Source organism: Perca flavescens, chromosome 4 (genome assembly GCF_004354835.1).
Source record: "Perca flavescens isolate YP-PL-M2 chromosome 4, PFLA_1.0, whole genome shotgun sequence".
Lineage (NCBI taxonomy): Eukaryota > Metazoa > Chordata > Actinopteri > Perciformes > Percidae > Perca > Perca flavescens.
The window spans coordinates 3,388,690-3,414,899 of NC_041334.1; the positions used below are offsets into that span (position 1 = coordinate 3,388,690).

The 26,210-nt window shown below is 42.6% G+C and overlaps 1 protein-coding gene across 1 annotated transcript in view; it reads left to right on the plus strand.

The window, feature by feature from the left end:
- Nucleotides 1-26,210, plus strand: part of dock3 (dedicator of cytokinesis 3) — a 267,193-nt gene that overhangs the window by 205,617 nt on the left and 35,366 nt on the right. Inside the window, exons 12-27 of the mRNA XM_028577073.1 lie at nucleotides 829-889; nucleotides 1,104-1,251; nucleotides 5,039-5,127; nucleotides 7,729-7,854; nucleotides 12,357-12,481; nucleotides 13,553-13,715; nucleotides 13,871-13,977; nucleotides 14,948-15,119; nucleotides 16,130-16,227; nucleotides 17,466-17,549; nucleotides 18,271-18,371; nucleotides 18,462-18,543; nucleotides 21,786-21,874; nucleotides 21,946-22,010; nucleotides 25,363-25,593; nucleotides 26,029-26,156. Coding sequence (XP_028432874.1) covers nucleotides 829-889; nucleotides 1,104-1,251; nucleotides 5,039-5,127; nucleotides 7,729-7,854; nucleotides 12,357-12,481; nucleotides 13,553-13,715; nucleotides 13,871-13,977; nucleotides 14,948-15,119; nucleotides 16,130-16,227; nucleotides 17,466-17,549; nucleotides 18,271-18,371; nucleotides 18,462-18,543; nucleotides 21,786-21,874; nucleotides 21,946-22,010; nucleotides 25,363-25,593; nucleotides 26,029-26,156 — 1,869 coding nt within the window. The remainder of the gene's footprint in view (nucleotides 1-828; nucleotides 890-1,103; nucleotides 1,252-5,038; nucleotides 5,128-7,728; nucleotides 7,855-12,356; nucleotides 12,482-13,552; nucleotides 13,716-13,870; nucleotides 13,978-14,947; nucleotides 15,120-16,129; nucleotides 16,228-17,465; nucleotides 17,550-18,270; nucleotides 18,372-18,461; nucleotides 18,544-21,785; nucleotides 21,875-21,945; nucleotides 22,011-25,362; nucleotides 25,594-26,028; nucleotides 26,157-26,210) is intronic.

Genomic DNA, 26,210 nt, shown 5'->3' on the forward strand with positions numbered 1-26,210 from the left:
TGTGTTTCTGTGTGTGTGTGTGTGTGCCTCTGTGTCTCTGTGTGTGTTTCTGTGTGTGTGTGTGTGTGTGCCTCTGTGTACCTCTGTGTGTGTGTATATGTGTGTGTATGTGTGTGTTTGTCTGTGTGTGTGTGTGTGTGTGTGTGTGTGTGTGTGGGGTGTGACTGTGTGTCTGTGTGTGTGTGTGTTTGTGTGTGTCTGTATGTGTTTGTGTGTGTGTGTGTGTCTGTGTGTGTGTTGTGTGTGTGTGTGTGTGTGTGTGTGTGTATGTGTGTGTGTTTGTGTCTGTGTGTGTGTTTGTGTGTCTGTGTGTGTGTAGCTGGGTGTCGAAGTGCCATATAAATTCAGTGAAAGTATCAAAATGCTAAATCCACAGAGAAATGCGTGTTCAGATAATTCAGGATAAATGGCACTGATTCATCATCTGAAGCTGCTGGAAGGGGGGGGGGGGTTTCGACGAGCCAGAGGGCTTGTTAACACAGAACCATCTGAGAAGCAGTCATTGGAAACTGTTTGGAAAAGGGCTGGCACTTAAAAATGATGAACCATCAGTCTATCACGTCCGCCATTGTTGTTTTGAACACAGTCGCCATCTGAACTAGCCACTAGCGCTTCACCGGACGATGATTGGTTTGTTCGCTGTTGTGTGGACACAAACGCAGAACTTAAAGCTTGACGAGAAGGGTTTTTGTGTGTGTATGATATGTGATCCTGCGACTCTCACGTGATCTTGTCATATCACGAGAATCCGGCTGCAAGGTAAGACCAGATGCATTTGTATAATAAAACCTTAAACTCACAGATTCTTCTCTCTCTTGGACTGTGCAGGACCTGAGCAACAAAGACATGAAGAGAGATCTTTACATCATCTCCCAGGTCATCAGAACAGGTCAGTTTATCAAGTTTCTAATGTTCAGAGACTGAGTCCCAAGCTTTAGACGATGGTAAATCATTTATGAAGGAAGGAGAATAAATCCAATAGGACCTTGTTATTAAAGCTGACTATCCTCGCAGTAACCAACATTCTCAACCTTACTTTATGTCAGAAAAATATATATACACGGGATGTAGTTTCAGCTTTTAAAATCTGCTTCCTGTCGCAGGTCGTATGCTGCTGAACGACAGTAAGAAGGGCCCTCCGCATGTTCAATACCGCCGGCCGTACGGCTGTGCTGTCCTGGCCATGAGCGACGTGCTGCAGACCATCTCAGAGCTCAAAGAGGAGAAAGACTTTGTCCTCAAAGTCTACACGTACGTGGCTGCACACACGCGCACGCACGCACGCACACTCACACACACTCACACACACACACAGACACACACACAGACACACACGCACGCACACACACACTCACACGAACACGCACGCACATACGCAGGCACGCATACACACACATACGCACACACACATGCGCACACACATACACACATGCACACACGTAGGCACGCATACTCACACACACATATATGCACACACACACACACACACACACACACACACACACACGTGCACACACGCATGCACACACACACACACACGCACACACATACACGCAGGCACGCACACACACATGCGCACACGCACACACACAAACGCACACACCCATATGCACACACACACATCCATCGTCTACTTTACAGGCGAGGCGCAGTTCATCTCCAACGAGCCTATTTTCAGTCGGCGGCAGGGCAGTCAGGACTCACCCGGAAATGGCGAGTGGAATGAGTGTGACTAGTCTCTCAAAATCTGACGAAAATCTTCTAAACTGACCTTTGTTGAGCTGAAATGAAGACAGATTCAGCAACTGCACGGCCTATTTCTCGCTTAAAATGTTTTCAGAAACATGTTTCAGTGAACTATTTTAGTACAATATGAGATCGTATTCTGAACGGCCGCCATGACAGTCTGGCTCTCAATATCCGGAGAAAACAAACCCATGTGACGCGTTCGTCCAATCAGCTGCCGGTTTTCATTACTTGGGAAACAATACAGAGTAGCGCCGCCTGCTGTTATGTAAACGTATTACGTTTCTCAGCCGCCACATGAAGTAAACAAACACAGCTGCGTTAATTTCGTTAATTTTTTTTAACGAGTTAAATATTAAAAAATTAACGCAAAAATTAACGCGTTAATTTTGACAGCACTAATATAAATACATACACACATATATATATATATACATACACATATATATATATACACATACATATATACATACATACACATTCATATATATATATATATATATATATATATATATATATATATATATATACACACACACACATACATACATTCACATACACACACATACATACACACATATACATACATACACACACACACACACACACACACATATACATACATACACACACACACATATACATACACACACACATACATACATACATACACACACACACACACATATATATATATATATACATACACATACACATATTCGTACACACAAGTATTTTTTTACAGTGCACTTAGAGGAGCTGCCTCCAGCCCCTCCCCCTTGTGAAGTTATGTGCCGACACTGTCAACACTGCACTAGCTCAGAGAGGCTATCGTTACGTTAGCTGCTGCTGGTCTTGCCGTGGGATTAACTGTACTAATAAAACCGTTGAAACACCGCGGCCACGCTGCTGTGAAAGCTCCCTCATTTATCAGTCTGATTGTTACCCCTCTCAGTGGCAGCTCCTCCACCCATATCTTTATAACGGAGCTAACCGGTAACCGGAGCTAACCGCTAATCAGAGCTAGCTCGTTGCCAACCGAGCCTTCAGTTCTGCGTGCCTGTATCCATTAACTGCATGTATGGACTCGAGCCCAAACAAAACCCTTCATTTTATTAAAATGGCTGTAAAAGATTTAAACTTCAACTCAGAATTGTTTGAATGACAGAGATCAGCTCAAGGTACAGTGTAGCGTTAGCGTGCTAAGTTGATGCTTTCTCTGCGTAGTGCAGACTGATTTGCTCTCGCGATTCATCAAATCGAGACCAAATCGCAGCCTTTGCGATTAGGAAATCGCATTTTAACATATTGCGATATTATTGCAAATGCAATTAATCGTTCAGCCCTACATTGAATCATATGTAAGGTATAATTTCAGTGAAATGTAATCCCCTAACTTGTGCATGAGTCACCATTAAGCAGAATATGGCCGCCAAGTCTTCCATGAGGACGCTACGCTAAGAGCTAAGCTCTCTAAATATAGCGCGGCCAAACGCCAAGTGGCGGGAGCTCCTTCCAAAACGAGAGTGAGCCCGGCTTTGAACTTTCTCCCGCTGGCGAGTGCTGAGGGAGAGGATGACAATGAAGAGCAACCGAGGTCAGGGGAGCGTGTCCCTCTGGTGGCGGGGGGGAGGGGGAAGGTCAATAAGGAGAGACAATAAAGAAGGGGACATACAATATCTCTCTTTATCATATCTTTACTCACATTCTTCTTTATTCTCTTAACCACTGACCTTTTCCTCTCTCTTCACTTTGTCTGTTTATTCTTTACCTCATGTAACACTTCGCCCTCTCATTAAAAGTCTCTCTCTCTCCCTCTCGCTCCCTCTCTCTCTCCCTCCCTCTCTCCCTCTCTCTCTGTAATTGTATTATGTATTATGTAAAGGAGAGCGAAGACACAGAGAGAGAATGAGAGTCCCCATGAGCTACAGACAGCCACTTCACTGATTGACTCTCTGCAGTCTTATAATGCCATCAGCTCATTCGTCTCTATCTCTCTCTCAAACACACACACACACACACACACACACACACACACACACACACACACACAAAAGCGTTGACATTAGGGAAAGCCCTCTCGGCTGAAACTTCTGAAGACTTGCCTGCAGGAACCCTACAGTGCTCACAGTCACAGCATGATGTAACTGTGACTGTGTGTGTGTGTGTGTGTGTGTGTGTGTGTGTGTGTGTGTGTGTGTGTGTGTGTGTGTGTGTGTGTGTGTGTGTGTGTGTGCAACCTTAGCTGAACTCCTGAGAATGCTTCATGCTTTATGGATGGTTACACATCCATCTCAGTTGTGATGTCGACGTGACTGAAAGCTGTTAACGTGTCACTTTACAACAATTCGGCTCCTTTACATTTGCCGGCATGAAAATAATAAAAACAATCGCTGCAATCTTCTTCCTCTTTCTGGCCTGGAGGAACTGCTGTGTCATCATGTCACTTCGAATTCCTGTGAGTCCTTCTGTTGGCTTGTGGCTCATAAGCTGTTTTAAGCTGCAATTATATGGGCAACAGCAAGCATTTGGTGCGACAGTGGCGAAGAAAAAACGTCCTTTTTACAGGCAGAAACCTCCAAAAGACCCTGACCTTTGGTGGGCGGCCACCTTCCTCTGCCTGTTGGGACACAGAGAGCCTGATTCAGACATAATATGTATATGTATGATTCATAATAATAATAGAAGTTGGTGGAAATTATAGTACCAATAAAGATAATAGAAGTTTGACTATTTCATTCTCCTCTAAATCAAGCGTGAAGCCTTTTAAAACTTGTGTTGTCATGTTATTTGTGTAAATAACCAACAGGAGGACTACTCTGAGATTTATACACAATATTTGACAACAATTGTTTTTTGTTATTTTATGATCAATTTGTTATTATTTTTATATTTTTGAACACACAACGTACAGAACAAACAAATACAATCACAGGAACCAAAACCCTCATGCACCCCCCACCCTCTTGGGTGACAAAAACAAACCAATATACAAGAAAACAAATATCACACCTTGCCTATCATTTTCTTGGTTGCAGTTGAGCCTGAGCCGGCTAGCCAAATTCTCTTCTGCCTCGAGCAGGTGTAATTTAGAGTCGTCATTAAGTAACAAAACAATCGGGTCAGCAGGAATTCATTTAAGAAAAATTGTGAATGAAAAAGAAAAGACAGACAGTCGTGTTCTTAACGAAGCCTTGCCGATATTTTGGATTTATGTTCCTAATGGGTTTAAAATACGTAAGTTTTCTGCCTAATGAGACCTGATTCCTGATGGTTTGTGTCTGTTCCCTAGGTGTAACAATGAGAACGAATGGTACCAGATCCACGAGAACATCATCCGCAAGTCCAGCACCAAGTACACCGCTCCCAGCACCAACTACGGTACGGCCACTGTCTTTGTGTTTTTAAAAAAGGGTCAAAAGCATAAAAAAACGTAAAAAAAAATTAAAGAAACACTCAAAAAAAATTTTTACATTCGGAAAAGAAATGACAATAAACGTAAAAAACTATTTATAGCTACAAGGTGTAAGAATTTCTCCCACCTTGCGGTGAAATTGTATGTGACAACCGACTGAATATTACTTTCTAGCCCCTCCCATTCCGCGTTCTAACTCCTACGGTGGCCGTATTATTCCAAGAAGTACGACTTTGTGTGTTCCTTCCAGTGTAATAATAGTTTTACGTTATTTTGGTACCATTTCATTGCTAACATCAGCTGTCAGGTTCCCAATCATATGCAAGCTAATGATAGCAAAGTATCAGTGCTATCGTTATTCTGTATATTTTACGAGATTAATAGTGTAAGGCGATGTTTACAGCGTAGGAGAGAGGCAACGGAGGTTTGTGTTTTTAATATATTTCTCTGAGCAGTATGAAGAATGTCAATGAAACCGAAATGAGCTCTTAGTATCGCCATCGTTTGCACGCAGCTGGTGTAGCTGGAGCTAGTCTGTTTACAACTCCATGACGTGAGTTGTCTGCCAGGGAAATCCCGACACGTATGATTACGTTTATGTTACAAGGTAGACAATCCTTCTTCATCATTGACGTGAGGAAATGTATCCTAGACATCGTTCTGGCGTTATGCACAACCATGCTATAGTTAGCCAAGCAACAATAGGCTGAATTAGCCTACCTGTCAAGAAGAAAGCAGGCAACTTTGGCGTCCCTTTTAAAATCCTTGCTCCTCTTTCCATCTTGGAAAAGCCACTCCAATATTAACTTTGGTCTTGTTGCTTTGTTGCGCGTTGTCGTTTTAATTCTCTTTTTAACTTCCTTGGCGCCTCCATTACACGAGTGTAGGGTGACCATATTTTGATTTCCAAAAAAAGAGGACACTCGGCCCTGCCTCGAGACAAATCCAGACAGGCTTCTCAGAGGTTAATGACCATGCTTTATTATGCCTCAATGGTGCAAAAATAACTTCCGTAATAAAATAAAATAAAATCTGTAACAACCTGTAAGAAAATAATACCTCTCTTTTAAAATAAATAATATGAAATAATATTCTAAATATGACCTCTTCTGTGTTGGAAAATCCAGCTTCAACAAAATATCTTTTAATACCTTTTCAATGTAATAAATAATAAAGACACTGAAACGTGAAAAAATATGTGCCAGCTTTGCACACGGTGCACTCCGCCTCCCACTTGTCCGGTCCCGGCAAAAGAGGACGTTTGGTCACCCTATAGGTGTGATCCTCCATCTTCAACCGGCTTTCAAATCTGCCGGCAGTCACTGAGTAATCTTCTCTCCCTCCCTGGCATTCGTCACGGTGCCACTCAGTGTAAAAGGGCGAAACGTGGACGTATGTCCCTCTTTGGCTAACGTATTTTAAAGATGGAGGCGCAATATGGTTATATATTCTGAATGATTCTGAATGGCAGATTCTACACGCACGGGAATACTTTGATTAGTTGGTGGAAGTAATGACACATGAATGAGCACATATTTGTGAAAGACCAAAGGGTTTTTTGCTAAGAATCAACTAAAAAAATTACACAATGGAGCTTTGAAAAAAAAAATGCCAAAAGCATTGAAAAAAAGTGGAAAAAAACATTGGAAAAAAAAAACATCAAATGTAAAAATATTAATGTAAACCTGTCAAAAACGGTTAAAAAAACAAATAAAAAAAAATCCCCGAACTGTCCTAATTCTTGATAGGCCAACAGCACATTCAAATCAAATCACTCAACAAACATTCTGCTACGGGGGGCAAGAAAACGATGACCTCATTTGGGATATGATGATGCCCCAACGGTGCAAAATGGGTTGTTATATTTACTTGCCCGACGTGGCGTTTTACTTGCCCGGGCCATCAGGCAACCCTTGTTCAGGACTCTGATGAATGGCCGAGTTACTGCAGCTTCCTTTAGGCGCATCTGCACCGTGTGTCCGTCTCTTCCAGATTCAGCCTCCGTGAGAGGGACCTTGAGAAGCAGAGGGCACCGAGGGTTGTTGGCGTTAGGAAGTGCAGCAGCGTTACTGACTCGTGCTGCTGCGTATGTGAGGAGGGAGCTTTTTACACACGTTGATTAACTTAAGACACGTTGAACACAGACCTCATAAAGTCAGTTCCAAAACAAACATACAAAGCTCCCGGCGGCGTCCGGTTTTCGGAGAGCAGCACGCACTCAGACTGACACATGCGTGTCATCCCTTGACATCCGCTGGGAAATTGTTCTAATTGGTGTCACTGCAGGGAACTCAACCTCTTGTGCCCTCTTGTTAAAGTCTGTGAAGTCCTGCGACCCCAAAACTACTTTAGAGATGTAGTTGTAGTTTGGGGCAGTGGGTCCCAATCTTTTTGGTCCCAGGTACCCCTAGAGCCCTGTCAGATGAGCTCACGTAGCCCTTCATTAATTCCCAGTGTGTTCCAACAGCATTCAAGAAAAGCCAGTATGAACACAAACAGTGGTGCTGTGTTGTGTGGAGAAATATGATGGCCGACTAAACGTGTGGACCCTCTCTCCGTCGCTGCAGGTCTGATCATCTCTCTGCAGCTGCTGAGGGGCGACATGGAACAGGTCCGCCGGGAGAACCCGCTCATCTTCAGCAGGGGGGTGGCCATGACACGCAAACTGGGCTTCCCTGATGTCATCATGCCAGGTGAGTCAGACACACACGGAATGGTCCACCTCAGGTCATATTGTGTGGGATGAGAGTTGAATCGCACTTTAATGCCAGAAAAGAGGAGGAATCAGAAGACTGAACCTGAATCTGTTTTGGCTCTGTGCGGACTTAAATATTCACTTCTTACTCAGCCTGTGTGCCTCAACATAAAGATGTCCAGTATTCTTATGCATTATCATTATTTGACCAGTATTTACTGATAAAGTAGCACCAAATTTCTTTATGTGTGAATTGTAGATTTTTCAGTTTGTTTTAAAGTGCTCATATTATGCTCATTTCAGGTTTATAATTGTATTTAGAGGTTGTAGAAGAATAGGTTTACATGGTTTAATTTTCAAAAGACACCATATTTTTGTTGTACTGCACATTGCTGCAGCTCCCCTTTTCACCCTGTGTGTTGAGCTCTCTGTTTTAGCTACAGAGTGATGCATCGCACTTCTGTTCCATCTTTGTTGGGAGTCGCACATGAGCAGTACCTAGGTAAGGACTACTAGCCAGTCAGAAGCAGAGTATGAGGGCATGCCCTGACAGTACCTAGGTAAGGACTACTAGCCAGTCAGAAGCAGAGTATGAGGGTGTGCCCTGACAGTACCTAGGTAAGGACTACTAGCCAGTCAGAAGCAGCGTATGATGGAGTGCCATGCTAGCAGCTAGGTGAGCATTATAACGTGTGTTCCAAAGTGACCACGTTGGTCTCTGAAGTAAAGGCTGGACTACAATAGAGCTGTTTGGAGCAGTTTGTGAACAGTGTTTTCTGTTGGAGATGGTAAGTCCCTTTGGGGTGGATTTTGTGCTTTTTCACTTTGTAAACCTATAACGTGCGCATTAAAAGATATGTAACACAATAAAGGAAAGGGAAAAAGCCAAAAAGCATAATATGAGCACATTAAGTTTATTTTACACATACATGCACATATACCTACTTACAGGCACATACGTTTGCATACCAATATACACATTCATATACACATTATATGTACAGTATGTGTATATGTATGTGTGTTTTCCTACCAGTGTCCATGTTTCATCTGTCAGTTATATCAAACCGAACAGTCCAGAAGTGAAGCAGCATTTCGGATGAGCGGTGAAACATGTTCCAAGTCTACAGTTTCAGTCCACTGGATCACTCGTTTAGTTCCCCCGTTCTACTTACTGCGGCTGTGCGTTCTAATGAAAGTCTAATTATTTCATCCAAATGCTCTCAGCTATTCACAGCCACGAAACTAATAAAAGCTAATGAAAAGAGACGTATATTTCAGTAAGTGTTTTTCTCCCTCCTAATTACAGTGACTATACCTTTAAGCTAAGCTGTGTCTGCATCACAATTATTTATCTGGCTTCTTCTGTGAAACATGTTACATGTGTAGATGTTACTATTATAAAAATTATTATTAGTGTAAACATTCAAAGTTGTGCTTCATGTAATTAGTCATTTTGTAAAAGTCATCATACATACCATAGGCACACAGACATATGACATCCATGCGCCACATACATACTACAAAACAATACAAAGGAAGATATCAATAGTGTAGCCCTTACAGTAAAGTTAGATTGTAGCATGTTTAAAGGAGCGGTGTGGAAAAAATGCAGAAAGGTGCAATGGTATCATGGTGCAAGAGAGTGTCAGTGCAAGTGCATTGCAAGTGCAAATTCTATAGTTATCTAAGTACAACAGGCTACACAATATATCAAAAATAGAATAATTATTACTAAACTATACAAAGACACTAGTAAAAGACTTGAAGAAAAGCTTAAAGGTCCCATGGCATAAAAATTTTACTTCATGAGGTTTTTTAACATTAATCTGAGTTCCCCCAGCCTGCCTATGGTCCCCCAGTGGCTAGAAATGGTGATAGGTGTAAACCGAGCCCTGGGTATCCTGCTCTGCCTTTGAGAAAATGAAAGCTCAGATGGACCGATCTGGAATCTTCTCCTTATGAGGTCATAAGGAGCAAGGTTACCTCCCCTTTCTTTGCTTTGCCTGCCCAGAGAATTTGGCCCACCCATGAGAGAGAGAGACATCATGGCTTTCAAACGAGCAAAGTGACAGTTGGTCAAGGCCACACCCCCAACATCCACCTTACCCCCCCTCTCTCCTCCTCAATAGCTACAGACACAGAAATGGCACATCCTAAGGAAAGATCATTGTGGGACTGGCTCTAGTGGCTGTAATTCTGCACCAAGGCTGAATTCCGGGAAAGAGACTTCAGATACAGTATTAGGGGACCACTAAGGTCTATATAAAAGAGACTTCAGATACAGTATTAGGGGACCACTAAGGTCTATATAAAAGAGACTTCAGATACAGTATTAGGGGACCACTAAGGTCTATATAAAAGAGACTTCAGATACAGTATTAGGGGACCACTAAGGCCTATATAAAAGAGACTTCAGATACAGTATTAGGGGACCACTAAGGCCTATATAAAAGAGACTTCAGATACAGTATTAGGGGACCACTAAGGTCTATATAAAAGAGACTTCAGATACAGTATTAGAGGACCACTAAGGTCAATATAAAAGAGACTTCAGATACAGTATTAGGGGACCACTAAGGCCTTTATAAAAGAGACTTCAGATACAGTATTAGGGGACCACTAAGGTCTATATAAAAGAGACTTCAGATACAGTATTAGGGGACCACTAAGGCCTATATAAAAGAGACTTCAGATACAGTATTAGGGGACCACTAAGGCCTTATATAAAAGCATCCAAAGATCACCGTGTCATGGGACCTTTAAGTTAAAGTTGAAAACTGTCCATACAGACAAAACGATAGCATGGTGTATTGACCATACAGGCAAGCTAGCAAAATGGGCAGGTGGCTAATATAGCCAGTAAGGGAGTCAAACAGTGACAATCAGTCCAGTCCGGGGTAGTCCGGGGTAGTTTATGTGTATGTATAAAGGCACCCAGATGAAGGCTTGGTACAAAGAGCAGTATGCAGAGCAGACTTAAAGATGGTGATTAAATGTAATAGTTGACAACAGATCAGTTAAGCGATTAATGAAATTATCTTTGTAGCTGTAATAAAACCAAATTGGAAAGTCACGTCGTGAATTCAAGTGGTCAATTTCCAGCTCAGCAACATCTCCCTCTACTCTGAATTTATTTTAATATCGCTGCGTGCCACTTCTGCTCCAACACCATCTGACAAAGAACATGTCAAGCACATGTGCTCCTTTAGCATTTAGAGGCTTCTAAAGATGCGTTACTTTTTCTGTGTAATTATTAATTGTGAATCATTTTCAGCCTTTGAAATAATCTAAATAACCAAAGGGATTGACATTTACCCTCAGACTGCCCTCCAAACAGCAACACCTACACCTATATAATATGCAGAAGTGTCCCTTCACACCTTTCCACACAAATTATCAATGCATGTCACACACACACACACACACACACACACACACACACACACACACACACACACACACGTAAAGCCTCCCCTCGGGCAGTGATGGAGCGAGTATTTAACTCCCATCTTGATACATTAAGGGTGACATCTCCTCTATAAGGACAAGCTGACATGATAAATGAATCCACAAACGCTAACACGGGTCATTGGTCTTGTGAATGTCAGAGGTATTCAGCTTTAAAATGTGTGCGATACACTCCGTGTGTCTCAACACACGGAGACACTTTATACCTACAATATCCATGGTCGTTTTTGGGTATAAGGACATTTTCACACCTACCTCATTTGGGCCGGACTTTCAGACTTTTCAGTTTGGTCCGAACCAACATTGCATGTGAGAAAAGATTCCTCCGATCAAAAGAGGTGGTCTCGGTCGTTGGCAGTATGAAAACCCTTTGTGGATGTTTTGGACTTTCGGAACAAATACAGGAAGCTCTGGCAGGCTATGTTAATAAGACCGGGGAAGCTCCTTTTAAGGAACAGCTCAGTGCTTAGTTTGTAGTCTACGTGAGAGAGAGCGTGCAGGCAGCTGTCGGCTATCAGAGCAGAATATAAATCAGCAGTTTACTTGTTAAGTGGTAGGCCTCGTGAATGTACAGTGTAGGTTTCTGTTTGTCTCTAAGTAGGGGAGAGCAGCAGTCAGTTGAAAAAACTCCGACCCAGAGAGAGGATACGAGAGGACAGGGAAGCTCGTCTACAAACCAATCAATTCTAAGTATCTGGAGACGCAGCTCACGTATTTATGTGATGACGGCAGGACGTAGGTTTGTCACGTATAGATCTTTAGTGCGTTTGCATAACTGCAGTGTGAAACCAAGACTTAATGGATCAAATGTAGACAATGTAACAAAAACATGAGCCTTGGTTCGGACTTTTAGGTGTGAAAATGCCCTAAGAAGATGTAATTGGCACAATGCAAACTGTCTCGGCAACCCTGCGTCTGTGTTTGTCAGGCTTGTGTTCACATTGTGGGATCATTACATTTGTCAGGTGAAATGTGAGACAAACGGTGAGGTGTCTCGTCTGCATGTTAATGTGTCCTTGCGGTTCCCAGGCGACATCCGTAACGACCTGTACCTGACTCTGGAGCGGGGGGACTTTGAGAGGGGAGGGAAGAGCGTTCAGAAGAACATTGAAGTCACCATCTACGTGCTCTACGCTGATGGGGAGATCCTCAAGGTAGGAGAGCAGTGCTGTCGTATACACCCTTCAGTCCACTTTCTCTCACCGTTTCTTTCTCTTTTCTTGTGGTCACTTCTTGAAACTTATTTTTTGATGTATCCTTGATTTGGCTAGGGAGGTCCCATTGGGACGCGCTAGCTCTTCTTTCAGGGAGTCCTTGTTATCAATTAGAGGTTAATTAAAGTGGAATCTGGCAGGTGGGAACTCAAGAAAACTCACTTTTTAAAGCGAGTTTACCCGTTACCCGGAACGCCTTTCTGGATCGTTCCGGCCCATTTTAACCATTGCATACAATACATAAAAGCAACCCAAGAGAATTAGTAGAAGAAGAGAGGCGTACAGGCCATACCAGCGATATCCATTTGCATCGCATGAAAAGAAAAAAGCAGTTTTACCGATCTCTGAAAGTGTTCAAACAGCAACCAGAGGCCAAAAATGTGACATCCCCAATCTGACAGACATATATATATATATATTTACTAATATACTGACATGTCTTAGAATGAATGATGGAATAAACCATCATTTATCCCTCCTGTTGTCCTCGGGTCAAATTTGACAGGAAAGGGTGGAGTGAAAGAGATGGGAGGACAGGTTGGATTTAATCCTGGGTCGCTGCAAAGGACATAAATGGGTCACTCGCTCCTAATGGGTGAGCTAGAGGTCGCCCCTTTTTTTTAAATTTTGACGCAGAAAAACAAAAGGGTTAAAGACTACCTGGATACAAACAGAAATATTGACAGATGCATTGACTTGTTCAGAAGCACAACCCAACATACTAGGACCAAATCTGGTTGCATGAAATTCAAAATTCACTCAGCTGGCCCCTCCAGTCCCAGGCATTTGTATTATGCCCACGTAGACTATTATCATTTTATTTTACAAAAACCTTCCCAGCTGTCCTTTCTTTAAGGCATTGATAACATTTCCAGTATAAAATGATGCAGTGGCAAACGCCAGATGGATGTGTGCACCTGTCAGAGACAGTTAATGTACATGTGGCCAGGTGTGAAACATGCAGTTAGCTTTACATGCATGTTCCTGTCCGTGTCTGCCCCCCTCCTGCAGGACTGCATCAGTCTGGGCTCAGGTGAGCCCCCCGTGCCGGAGCACCGCTCCTTCGTGCTCTACCACAACAACAGCCCCCGATGGAGCGAAGTGATCAAACTGCCCATTCCCATCGACCGCTTCAGAGGCTCCCACCTGCGCTTCGAGTTCCGACACTGCTCCAGTGAGTCACTTCCTGGTACTGGTACTGAAGGGGGTGGTGGTGGAGTTTAATCATCATATGTATGCAGTTTGTCTCACTCTAAACTTCCTCTGTCTTCCTCTTTCCCCCATAACTGTACATCTTTCTCTCTTTTCTGTCTCGTTTCCACCCCGCAGCGAAGGACAAAGGAGAGAAGAAGCTGTTTGGGTTTTCCTTCACTCCTCTGATGAGGGAGGATGGAACCACTCTTTCAGACGAGAGCCATGAACTCTACGTTTACAAGGTCAGACAAAGTGTTAAAGGGATGGTTCGGAGTAATTTCACCCTACGGTCCTTTGCACCATGACCTCGGGCCAAACAACCCCCCCAGAAGCTTTTTTCCCTTTGTCTAACATTGGGCAAGTTTGCGCTATCAGCCGAATGGCTTAGTGCAGGCGCTAATGGAACCAACTGTGTATCTTGTAAATTACCCCACTAATAATGCCCCGAATGGTACCAATTTTCTACACTAGTAGAAATAGGTTATGTACTCATAAAACAATGCATTGGAAAGTGTGTAAGTACACCAGGAGTTTATTTAAATACCACTTGCCTGAGGGCTTCTACTCTCTGCTGCTAGCGCTGCTAGCTCTCCAATTCTCCTCCATTAGTTGTAGCTCCACGTCCGTGTATTCAGGCTCGAATAGGTACGGGCGACCTTCAAAATTGATAAACTCATCGTCAGAAGTTACCTGTTGGGACAGATAAGTTAAGATATATTGTTTTCAAGGTCCCATATTGTAAAAAATATAATATAAAATGCGGAAGACCCGGAAACACTGACCAATCAAGGCAGACTGGGCCTTTTCGGGAGGGGAGGTTTAAAGAGACAGACTGAGTATATTCAGAAAGACAGAAGACAAAATGAAATGTTTTTCAAACATTTATGCATGTAAACAAGTTTGGTTACACTTTACTTGAAGGTATCTACATAAGAGTGGCATGATACTGTCATGAACGTGTCATAAACATTATAAACAAGTCATAAACGTTGATGACATAACGCTTCTGTCAGACAGTGTCGTTCGGTTTTTGTCATGACAAGTTAGGGATAGGTTTTTGGGTTAAAAACGGGTTAGGGTAGAACCTAACTAGTTCTACTAGAAACCCAGAATACAAGTATGAACCTGAAAAAGAGCATTATATGGTACCTTTAAACCTTTGCTAGTATGACTGAGCCCACTTTGTCTGTGTCTTCCCCCTGTCGGCCTCAGTGTGATGAGAACACCACCTTCAGTAACCACGCCCTGTACCTGGGCCTGCCCTGCTGTAAAGAAGACTTCAACAGCTGTCCCAGCATCCCCTCCAGCCTCATCTTCCAGCGCAGCGCCAAGGAGACCTTCTGGATCGCCACGCAGCTCTCCTCCACCAAGCTCACTCAGAACGGTACGCAGCCGCCTCTCCCGTATTAGTTCATCATACAGCCCGGGGGTTATAGCGACACCACAATACTTTCACGGACAGGGAAACCCCACACATTTTGTGATTCCACAGTTTCAGGTAAAGCTCTTGCACACGCGTTCATTCTCCCTAGTGGGGGGAGGGGCTTAGGAGACCGTTTTGTGTTTTAGTGGAAAGGGGGGATGGACTGAGAAGTTGTCAGTGTTCAAATTTTTTGGCTAAGTCCTGGATCTTCGCAATCCTACCTACGCCAACTTTAAGGTAAAAAGCTAAATAAGTTACCATCATTATGCGGATGACACACACATTTACATAACCTTATCACCAGGCCACTATGGTCCAATACAAACACTGAGTCAGTGCAGTGAGCAAACGACAACAATTTGATGAGCCAGAACTTTCTTCAGTTAAGCAAAGAAAAAACTGAGGTGGTTGTTTTTGGAGAGAAAAAGGTTAAACGATTAAAAGTCAGCGGGTGCGCCCAGCATCATGTAAATAAACCAAAACAAAAATACTTTTATATGTCCCTGGAAGAAAAAAAAAGGTATATATGTTGCATGATACATTTCCACTGTTTTAGATACGAAAGCCCACTCCATTTTTCCTTTTCAGTTCCGCGGGTCCTTCTGCTTCTTTTTCTCTGCCAGGAAAACACGACAGCGTTGCATTGTGGTATACAGGAGTAAAATGTAGGGTCCATCGGATGTACGCTCAGCTTAACTGTGCATGTGTGTGGCTATACAGTGAATGAAATTAACCGTGGAGAATTCGAACACTACTACGAAGTGCACTATTTCTCTGAGAAGGAACAGTTTCCAACACAGCTGTGGAATCAGACCTGAATTTGAACTATTTCATGTTTTATGGCAAGCACTTTTAATTGCCTTGTCGCTTAAATGTGCTATAGAAATAAAGTTGCCTTGCCTCATGAACTATAGGAGGCCCAACTTCTTTTGTGTCTTTTCTGGCGGTTGACTTTGCTGTTTTTCTTCCAGTGGACCTCCTGGCCCTGCTGAAGTGGAAGGCCCACCCGGACCGGGTCATGGACATTCTGGGCCGGCTGCGACACGTCAGCGGAGAGGAGATAGTCAAGGTAAGTATACACTGAGGACGTTTTTCTTCACTTTAAGATAAGATAATGCTTTATTGTCTGTTACACAAGGGTTACAGAACATTTTCTTTGACGAGGCTCCAGTCAGAAAGAGACATTCACACTTTCGGAGTTCTGCGTCGGGGTAACTTTGCATCGCGGTGCATTTCACCGCCATAAAGCTAGGGGGGCGATAAGTCTGGGGTTATTTGCGAGGTGTCTGCCAGCCAGTTTATGTGATGTTAGCAAGCTAACTTTAGCACAACTTCCCACAAAGTACTGCTTTGCTGGCGAAGGGCTAATTTCAAAATGTTACTGACATATAGACACTTTACAAACCGATAACTCCGTCATTGTAAAATACGTCTGAGTTTATTTTCAGAGCTTACGTCAGTGAACTAGCATGTTGCTACTCCCCACAGTAGGCTGCTTGAAACACCCACTTTCAACACACAGGACCAGTTGACCAATCACAGTCCTTGCGGTCTGCGTCACATCGACGCAAAGTAAACATTTTTTGGAGGTGCACGTTGAGCTACGGCGGCGAGGGCTCGGAGAAGGGTTTGCGGCGCCGCAGAGGGGTCTGCAGGGGTACGCCGTTGATTCGACGCAGAAGCATAAATCAGCCTTTAGGCTACATCCCTACTACAAAATGAATATCTTTGGCTACGTTTATGCCTTGCTTCCCCACTACTCCAGCGTTTGCAAGCCCCTAAAACATTGTCTAAGTTTTATAACCTGGCAATATGGTTTCAGTTTAGTTTTAGGTTTTCTTGTTCGGCCTATTTCTCAGATTTACAGCATTTGACCTTAATAATGTTGAGATTGAAGAATCAAAAGCACACTGTGAGGCAGTATGTCATATATATTGTGTATAAACCTGTTCAAAGTCAGGCTATATGATAAGCTTGATGGTGTTTTAAGCCCCCAACGTCGACTTCAAGGCAGCGCTGCGACCGTTGACTTCAAGGCACCTAACCCTAACCATTGCCTAATCCTAGTTCCCTCTAAGCATTGCTGCCTGGAAGACAACGTTGGAGGTTTTAAACACCAAACATCATATGATAATGGTTTGCATGCTACGTTTACAAAAAACTTTGTTTGTACCTGTTCACTGACGGGATTGTTTGCCGTTCATTTTTGATAAGCACATCTTTAACATACATATTTACCTGATAAAAGTACCTAAATATTGCCTTAACAACAGAACAAATGTGACTGGTTGTATGTGTGTGTGACAGTTTCTCCAAGACATTCTGGACACATTATTCTCCATCTTGGATGACAACACGGACAAATATGGACCACTGGTGTTCCAGTCATTGGTAAGTGTGTGTGCAAAAAAACATAAAGAAAGAAAGAAAGATGAATATTTACAGTTCTGTACTTTGTGAGTGAGAAAAAAAAGTCTACAGAGAACCAACGACAAAAATAACTGCCATGACACACTGTCAGCTTCAGTCACTGTCATGTCGGCTAACTGTGAAGCATATTGCACATTAAAAAGTGAGACTCAGGCAGTCAGACAGATATCAGCGCCTCTGATTGGACAGTCACTCTACACACACAGTGGCAATATCAAGTTCAAGTCTATTGGCAAACGTTACAATTATAACAGAACTAAACCATGTTTGTGTCAAGACGATCTGGTCTCAGGTCAGGTTATTATTGATTGGTAGTTAACTCACTGTAGTCTCAGACATAGTCTGATCACAGCCAACAAAAGGCCAACGTTCTATTCACATAAAACGTAATGTGTCTCATTCATTTTCTCTATTTTAACCTCTCTCTCCCCCCTCTCTCTCTCTCTCTCTCTCCCCTCTCTCTCTCTCTCTCTCTCTCTCTCTCTCTCTCTTCCTCCCTCTCCCTCCTGTCTCCCTCTCCCTTTCCCTCTCCCTCTCTCTCCTGTCTCCCTTTTTTCTCTCTCCCTCTCTCTCCTGTCTCTCTCCCTCTTTCTCTCTCTCCCTCCCTCCCTCCCTCCCTCCTTCTCCCTCTCTCTCTCTTCCTCCCTCTCTCCCCCTCTCTCCCTATCCCTCTCTCCCTCAGGTGTTCATTATAAACCTTCTCAGGGACAGTAAATACTACCACTTCCGGCCCGTGATGGACACATATATCCAGAAGCACTTTGCTGGCGCGTTGGCTTACAAGTGAGTGTTTTACTACCACTTGAAGACTGGGCAAAAGAAAAAGGAAAGAAATGCTCAAAGCCACGTGACATAACGTGTGTTGTGTTTCAGGGAGCTGATCCGCTGTCTGAAGTGGTACATGGACCGCTCGGCAGAGGTGGTGAGACAGGACCACATACAGGAAGCAATGAGGGTAAGAGCCACGGGGGGAGGGGCGGAACAATAGCAGTAAATTAATTGATATGTTCAGTTTTTCAAGTTTAGCCTAATAAAGATCCAGGGTCCTTCATCTCCATGGTTAAATTCATGGAGGGCTGATGCAGCCCGTTCCATTGACAGCAAATCCATAAAGTTCTTTAACCAATTGTCAGAGCGAAAGCAATCGGGTTCATGAATTTTCCAGTTCATCATGATAATTCGCTTAACCGACAAAAAGGCCAAAGCAATGATGCGTTGTGGAAGTGTTGACTATATATTTTCCCCTCCTACTGCCTAGAAGGCAGAGTAGTGGGCAGACTGAGTCAAATGATCTTAACGCTGAGCAAAACAACAGCAGTGTCCATTCATCAGTGTCCTGGGACCTAACTAGGAGACTGCCCGGTGTGAGTCGAGGGCAGATGTGAGTTGCACGTGCTCCGATTTAAACGGTTTATGATTGTCTGATTGCTAACGTTAGCTCAAAACGCCATTCAAGTGACAGGGCGCGTCCGTGTCATACTGAAATTTGTGAAATTCATAAAATAATAAACTTTTCTCATTACAAACCATAACAGGAGATGGAAATCATTTCAAAAACATTTGAGCTATCTATGATTGTTTGATTGCTAACGCGTGTAGCGTTTCATTTCCCCGTTGTGGCGTTTCATTTCCCTGTTTTTGCGTCCTCCAGAGTAGCCCAGTGTCATGGCAGTTCGTGAAATGGTCACATTCTAAAATCGTGACCTGTTCACAAATCAATAAATCTAAATAATGTGACCATATCACAAACTGGCGTGAGACCGGGTTGGTAATAACACATATCATACCAGAGAATCTCCATTTCTTTATAATGAATGCACTCATAGACAGACATATTTCTAAAACCTGCTGGTACCTTATCCATTAATAGATAAATAGAGGACAAAATATCACAATAAACACAAACATATTCTAAAGGTTACCCTACTGCTGATAACCCCTTCACTGACTTATATCCCGTTTACACGTACATGGTTATTTTGAAAAAAGGAGACATTTACTTTTTTTTGTTTGTGCCCTTCGTTTACACGCAAACCGAGTCTTTCTAAAAACTCCGGCCAAAGTTGAGATTTTGGAAAACTTTGTTTGCATGTTTGCAAACTGAGACAAACGGAAGTTTCATCTTTGTTCAAAAGAGAAAGAGGAAGTGATTGGTTGCAGTTGTTGCTATTTTCGGGATTCTGATTGGCTAACATTGGCTTGAGCTTCTCGTTACACCGCCACCTACAGTTCTGGCGTGCTCTTGACGGCATATATACACGGGTTTGTGTATACTAACACTTTTCTGAAAACTGACAGCTGTGCACAATGTTATTTTTGAAAATGGAGAGGGTGAAATATCCGTTTATGAAAATAGCCGGCCACGTGTAAACGTAGCCTTATCTGCACAATGATTTTATATAAAAATCAACCAAAGGGTTTTATCAATATTTCAACACCTTTGCGATTCTTCCCACTGATTGTCTTCGCTCGGTCCACAACAAACCAAACAAAGCCATATTTGTAGAGCAGAACTTCAGAATAAATTCATGAAGCAGATTTAGAGAATGCACCACGCATAGCAGACATTAAAATATTCATCAGACTCAAACATCCGTCTCAAATGGGTCACATTGTCTCGTAAAAGTGGACGCCCGGTGTGAATTATTGAGGACAGTTTGACACATGCGGCAGCTGTGGGTTCTTATTTATATTTTATAACTGTGTTCGCGTCCCCGTCGGCTGAGTTTTAGCTGCTGTCTGTCGGTCTCCTTCTTGCACTCATTCATCATTTAAGGAAGTAAAGCATGTTTTCTGCTCAGTTTTTTATTGTTTGTTTATTGTTTTGATTCATCCTGTGACACGCTGTACAAATATTACATGTAGCTACATATTATTGATGTATGAAGATCATTGTTTTCAAGTCACGTTTCAGATAACTTAATCGACTTCAATCAACATTTTTAAAAAGAAGTGCAATAATCTGTTTAGTTAACTCATAATGAAATATTTCTACTCATTATAAATACTGTGTATCTAAAAGTGATGCAGCCGTAGAATCAGTAATCAGTTATCAAGTTATGAAAATTAAATAATAAAATAATCGCATACAAAAAACACATACAGTAGCTTGCATAAGTTTACACACCCATGCTAAAGTTGACTAAAAAGAGGAATAAAAAATCATATTTTTTAAAATTCATCTTAATGCCTTAATTTAAAAAATGAGGAAAAATCCAACCTCTAAGGACACCAATTTTCTTTGTGAATGAATAATGTATCGTAAATAAATAAATGTTCTTCCTTAAAATACAGGGGGTATAAGTCATTACACCCCTATGTTAAATTCCCATAGAGGCAGGCAGATGTTTATTTTTAAAGGCCAGTTATTTCATGGATCCAGGATACTATGCATCCTGATAAAGTTCCCTTGGCCTCTGGAATTAAAATAGCCCCCCATCATCACATACCCTTCACCATACCTGAACATTACACACTTTAAATCTCTTCTGATCTGAATAGATTTCTCTCCTGTGTTTTTGACTGAAGAACAGGTGAACATTTTCATCTGTGAAGCAGGGTGGGGGGTTTCCAGGATAATTTTTCTAAGTTAATCTTTATGTCATCTGTAAAAAAAAGTTTTGTCAGGATCATTTGTCGTTGTTGTAGTACTCATTTCAGCCACAAGAGGCTGCAGTGCACCACTTACTGCATGTTCTAGTAGAGATTCAATGACATTCTTTAGCCAAAAGAAAGACATGACAGTAATGTTACATAACTTGCTAACACACAATATATGTACCTTGTATTTAGAATGCATAAAGGACTTAAAACTCACCTGGAAGTTTTAGTTTTTATGCTTTTAATCCTAGTTCAGAACAAACTATTTCACCACATTGTTTCACAGATTACATGTTTTAAGGAAGTTAGAAAGATTATCATAGCAAAACTTCTTTTCCACCTGTATTCTATTAAAGTAATACACACAGGAGAGAAAACTATCTAGATCAGACTTAGAAAATGGATCACCAAAATAGTTTTTTCTCACTTGCCTCTCAGGGCTTCAGTACTATTTCGTTATATAGGTCAATAAATACTCAAGTTAGGGATGTTTATATGTCAATAAAATATTATAATTATATTTAATATTCTTTCCCCTCCATGTATCTCTCTGATTCTGTCTCTCACACACACACAAATACAAACATCTACCCCCAGGCCCTGGAGTATCTGTTTAAGTTCATCATCCAGTCTCGGATCCTTTCATGCGAACGGTCCCGGGCCACAACTGAAGGCAGGGGACCACAGTTACAAAAGAAACGGTTGGTAACACACTACGATGGAGGAGGATTCACCACCTGGACGATGGTGGTGGCAGTTTCCAAGGGGACACCAGCATCCAGGAACTCTTCCAGTCCATCCGCTTAAAGCAACAAAAGAGTGGCTCCTCAGCCTGGACAGCCTGAATCCGCTTTGGAACTTAAAATTGAGTTGCGAGAACCTGAATGATTTGGAGGCGCCCAACATCCCTGCGATCATCTTCACACAAAATATTAACATGTGAGGGGGTCAACACAGATGGTTATCAATTTTATAAATTCATATGATGTGATTTTCGCACAAACACACACACACACACACACACACACACACACACACACACACACAAACACACAAACACACACACCAGAGATGGGGACTTGGGTCTGAGACTCGGACTCACACTTAAGGCACACAAACAGCTGATTTCAGACTTGACTTGCGACTCGACCCAAAAGACTTCAGACTTGACTCGGACTCGAGCTTCAAGACTTGTCAACAACCTGTTTTCATGCAATTATTGCTTTTTAAATCGGAAACGTATGACGAGCTGCATGCCCTTTGTCATAATGTGCAACGTAACGCATGCGCTATGCCTGTACGCGCACTCACATATCAAAAAAATGCATTGACGACGGCGACACCAAGTCCTCCCGGAGTTGTGCCTTTTGTCATTAATTTAGCTGTCAATAACTTCGTAAACAGACTATACGATGTCCTAAGTTGGAGACTTGAGACTTGACTTGGACTCGTGGCAAAAGACTTGAGACTTGACTTGAACTTGCCCCTCAAAGACTTGAGAGTCGACTTGGACTTCCAAAAAATTGTGAACATATCTGATACACACAGACTCAACAGATTCTTCAAAATGTTTTGTTTTTAGGTCTTTTCTTCAATCCTTAAAGAAGCATCAAATGTTCAAATGTCGATGTGCTTTTCCCTGTTTAAGTCATCTTTTTTCACAGCTGGAAGTGCAACTTGTGTCTTTATAGTTTAGATGAGACTAATCCAACCATTTAATTACATTTGCTTATAGTTTAGATAGTATGTTCCATCTCCTTTTAGCTGCATTAATCTGACTCTTATCTCCTTTATTTACCTCTTTCTACTTGTACCTCGGACCTTTCCTCACTTCCTTCCCTCACCTTCTCTTTCAATCTCCCACAATTCTTTGCTCCACCCTTTGGGTCCCTATTCGTTCCTCCTGGGCCTCTTTCCTCGACACCCACACATTACAGGGCTCCCAGCCTTGTTCAGGCCCAAATCAAGCCCCAGGCCCCGGCGTTGGGCCTAACGCTACCTTAGCTGTAGCCCCTGCCCCGGGCCAAGCCCCGCCCCCTGCCCCAGGACAGCTTCCTGGCAGCGGGCAGGCCAACTGCACTCAGGCCGGGAGCTCCAACGCTCTGCGGCCGTCTCCACTGTCAGTAAGTAGACGTCTGGATGAAAACCACGACCTTGTGTGAAGCCCAGAATCCTAATTCCCCCGTCCAGCCGTTTGTGAGCCTAACATCACACATCACACACACTCCTGTGATCTTGCACACTCACACACACTCCTGTGATCCCGCACACTCACACACACTCCTGTGATCCCGCACATTCACCCCCTGACTGCTGGACTTGCAGAGCAAATCTCAAATTTGCCGGAAGTTCGTCAGGGTTTTCCCAGGCTATAGTCCTCTAACTGTACAACGCATTCTCATGAACGGGTTCGTATGACATCCTACGAAATTAGGAGACCGCTGGCCGGTCACGTGACACTGGCTGCAGAGCTCCGTGAGCTGTTGGTCATATCAGCGGCAGTTTCTAGTTGAGTTGAACCAACAAAAGGATCATTGGGAGCCAGATACAGAGCAACGGGATGTTGGTCCTTTCAGGGTCTGTTGGTAGTTTAGCCGAGAAAAAGTTAACGTTATATGGCGATGACAGTTAAGTTTATACACCAAAGCGACTATTTAAGTTTAGGAAAAAAAGATTGTGGTTTGGATTAAAATATTCCCAGGGAACGAACATGCATTTTAGTTTTTTTTCTCCTATCCCAGAATGTATTTGCGGTGTAGCCAGACTGGCAATGTGAGACTAAAGGTGAGGTTATGCAAATCCAGAAATAATTTTTATAGACAAAGTGATTAATCAATTTATCAAGAAAATAAACAACAGATTGTGTGATCTTGTAAAATAAATCTCTAATTGAAGAAGCGAGTATTATCACCAGATCTTCCAAGAATCAGGTTTGATTTATTTAGGCCACAGAGGGGCCAGGCTTGGTACATTAGTCCTATTTGCACTTGGAAAGGATTAACAAAAAGGGGATATTTGTTGGTGTAGTGCATGTGTTTGTGCTGAAACTCGATCCACTTCAAATTCTTAGTAGATAAAAACTGTGCAGTTAGCCTAAGCAACTAAGATGCAAAAAAAAAAAAATCACATTGTCCTTGAAGGGCACTTTGGATGAATCTGGACCTGAGTGTCTATTACCTTTCAAACCACCACAATTGTCTCCGAACATGACCGTCTTCCAGAATCATACTGTACAACTATGAATTAATAAAACTGAAACCATTTTGTCACAGCACCCAAAAGTCTCCAAATCTCATTTGCAGTATCATACTTATTGTGCTGAGTCACTAAAACCAGCCAGTGACTGCAGGAAATCCTCATCTCTCCTCAGAGATGTTGCTGTGTCAAATTGCTTACCGATTAATATCTCACCAATGTCTGTGCTTTGTCTTAACCTTTTCCTTCTTTTAACAATCTTTCTTCTAATATTGCTGTGTTTTCTGATTTGTTAATGAATGAATTCACTCTGTTCACTCTCCTCCTGTCTTTCAAATGTCTCAATTGGTGAATGGCTGTATTCCAAAATGCATTAAGTTTGGTCTCTAAAATGTCAGAAAATGGTGACAAATGTGGATCAGTGTTTCCCAAAGTCCCGAGATGACGTCCTCAAATGTCTTGTTTTGTCCTCAACTCAAAGATATTTAGTTTACTGTCACAGAGGAGAGAATAAACTAGACACAAACTGATTCATCGATTATCAAAATAGTTGGCGATTCATTTAATAGTTGACAACTTATCAATTCATCTTTGCAGCTCTACTTAAGTGTCAGAACATACAGTAACACTTGATACTTGGTGCTTGGCTCGAAAACTGTATGACACAATAGATCCTTTAAGTAAGTGACTCAACAGACTGTTACCTACGATGTTGTGTTGCTCTGTGGTCACCACCTACATTACCTTGACTACACACTGATGTGTAATAAAAAGCTTTAGTCATTTTGAAATTCAGCCTTTCACTGTGTGCACTTTAACTCCCCTCTGCTGTATTACAGAGTGAAGTCATGGTCACATTTCTATTCCCTACAAACACAGAAGCCAACATTATTATCTTTGCAACCCTCTCCCTCTCTCTCTGTCTCTCTCTGTATCTTTCTTCCCCCCCAGCGTCCCTGTGTGCCTTCACTCTGTAAAGACGTCCTCTCATTCTCTTCCCTCCCTCGTCTTCCTCAGGCCGCCCTGTTGAACTCCTTTCCAGCGATCTTCGACGAGCTGCTGCAGATGTTCACAGTGCAGGAAGTGGCGGAGTTTGTGCGCGGCACTCTGGGCAGCATGCCGTCCACGGTGCACATAGGACAGTCCATGGATGTGGTCAAGCTGCAGTCCATAGCCCGGACGGTGGACAGCCGGCTCTTCTCTTTCCCAGGTACAGGTTGCAGTTGGAACACAAACACGTCAGTCGTTCACTTAAATAAGTAGTCATCAAGATATAATCAGCTCTACGGCGTGTGACGGTTAGTACTTAGTACAGTAAGTGTGGACTGATTGCCACGGTCGTGTTGCGTACATCAAGGTTAACAGTTTTTTGACTGTGGAAATGTTGCGGACGTGAGATGGTTTTTGAGTTATTGTGTTTTGAGAAGAGTTTTGTCATCATCTAAAAATTAACAGATTGACATATCCAACTTAAAATTGGCAAGGAGTGTGACAAGGAGTTTTTTGAAGCACGCTCTCTATAGCGGAGCCACGCGACATTACCGAACAAAAAACAAATAGTAGAATGTATAACACTATTAACTCATCATACGTGTGTGTGTGTGTGTGTGTGTGCGTGCGTGTGTGCGTGTGTGTGTGTCCACAGAGTCGCGAAGGATCCTGCTTCCTGTGGTTCTGCATCACATCCACCTCCATCTGAGGCAGCAGAAAGAGCTGCTCATCTGCTCTGGAATACTCAGCTCTATTTTCTCTATCATCAAGAGCAGCTCAATGGTAACACACACACAAACAAACTGTTGCTGTTTGGGAGGTCTGATGTAGGATTTC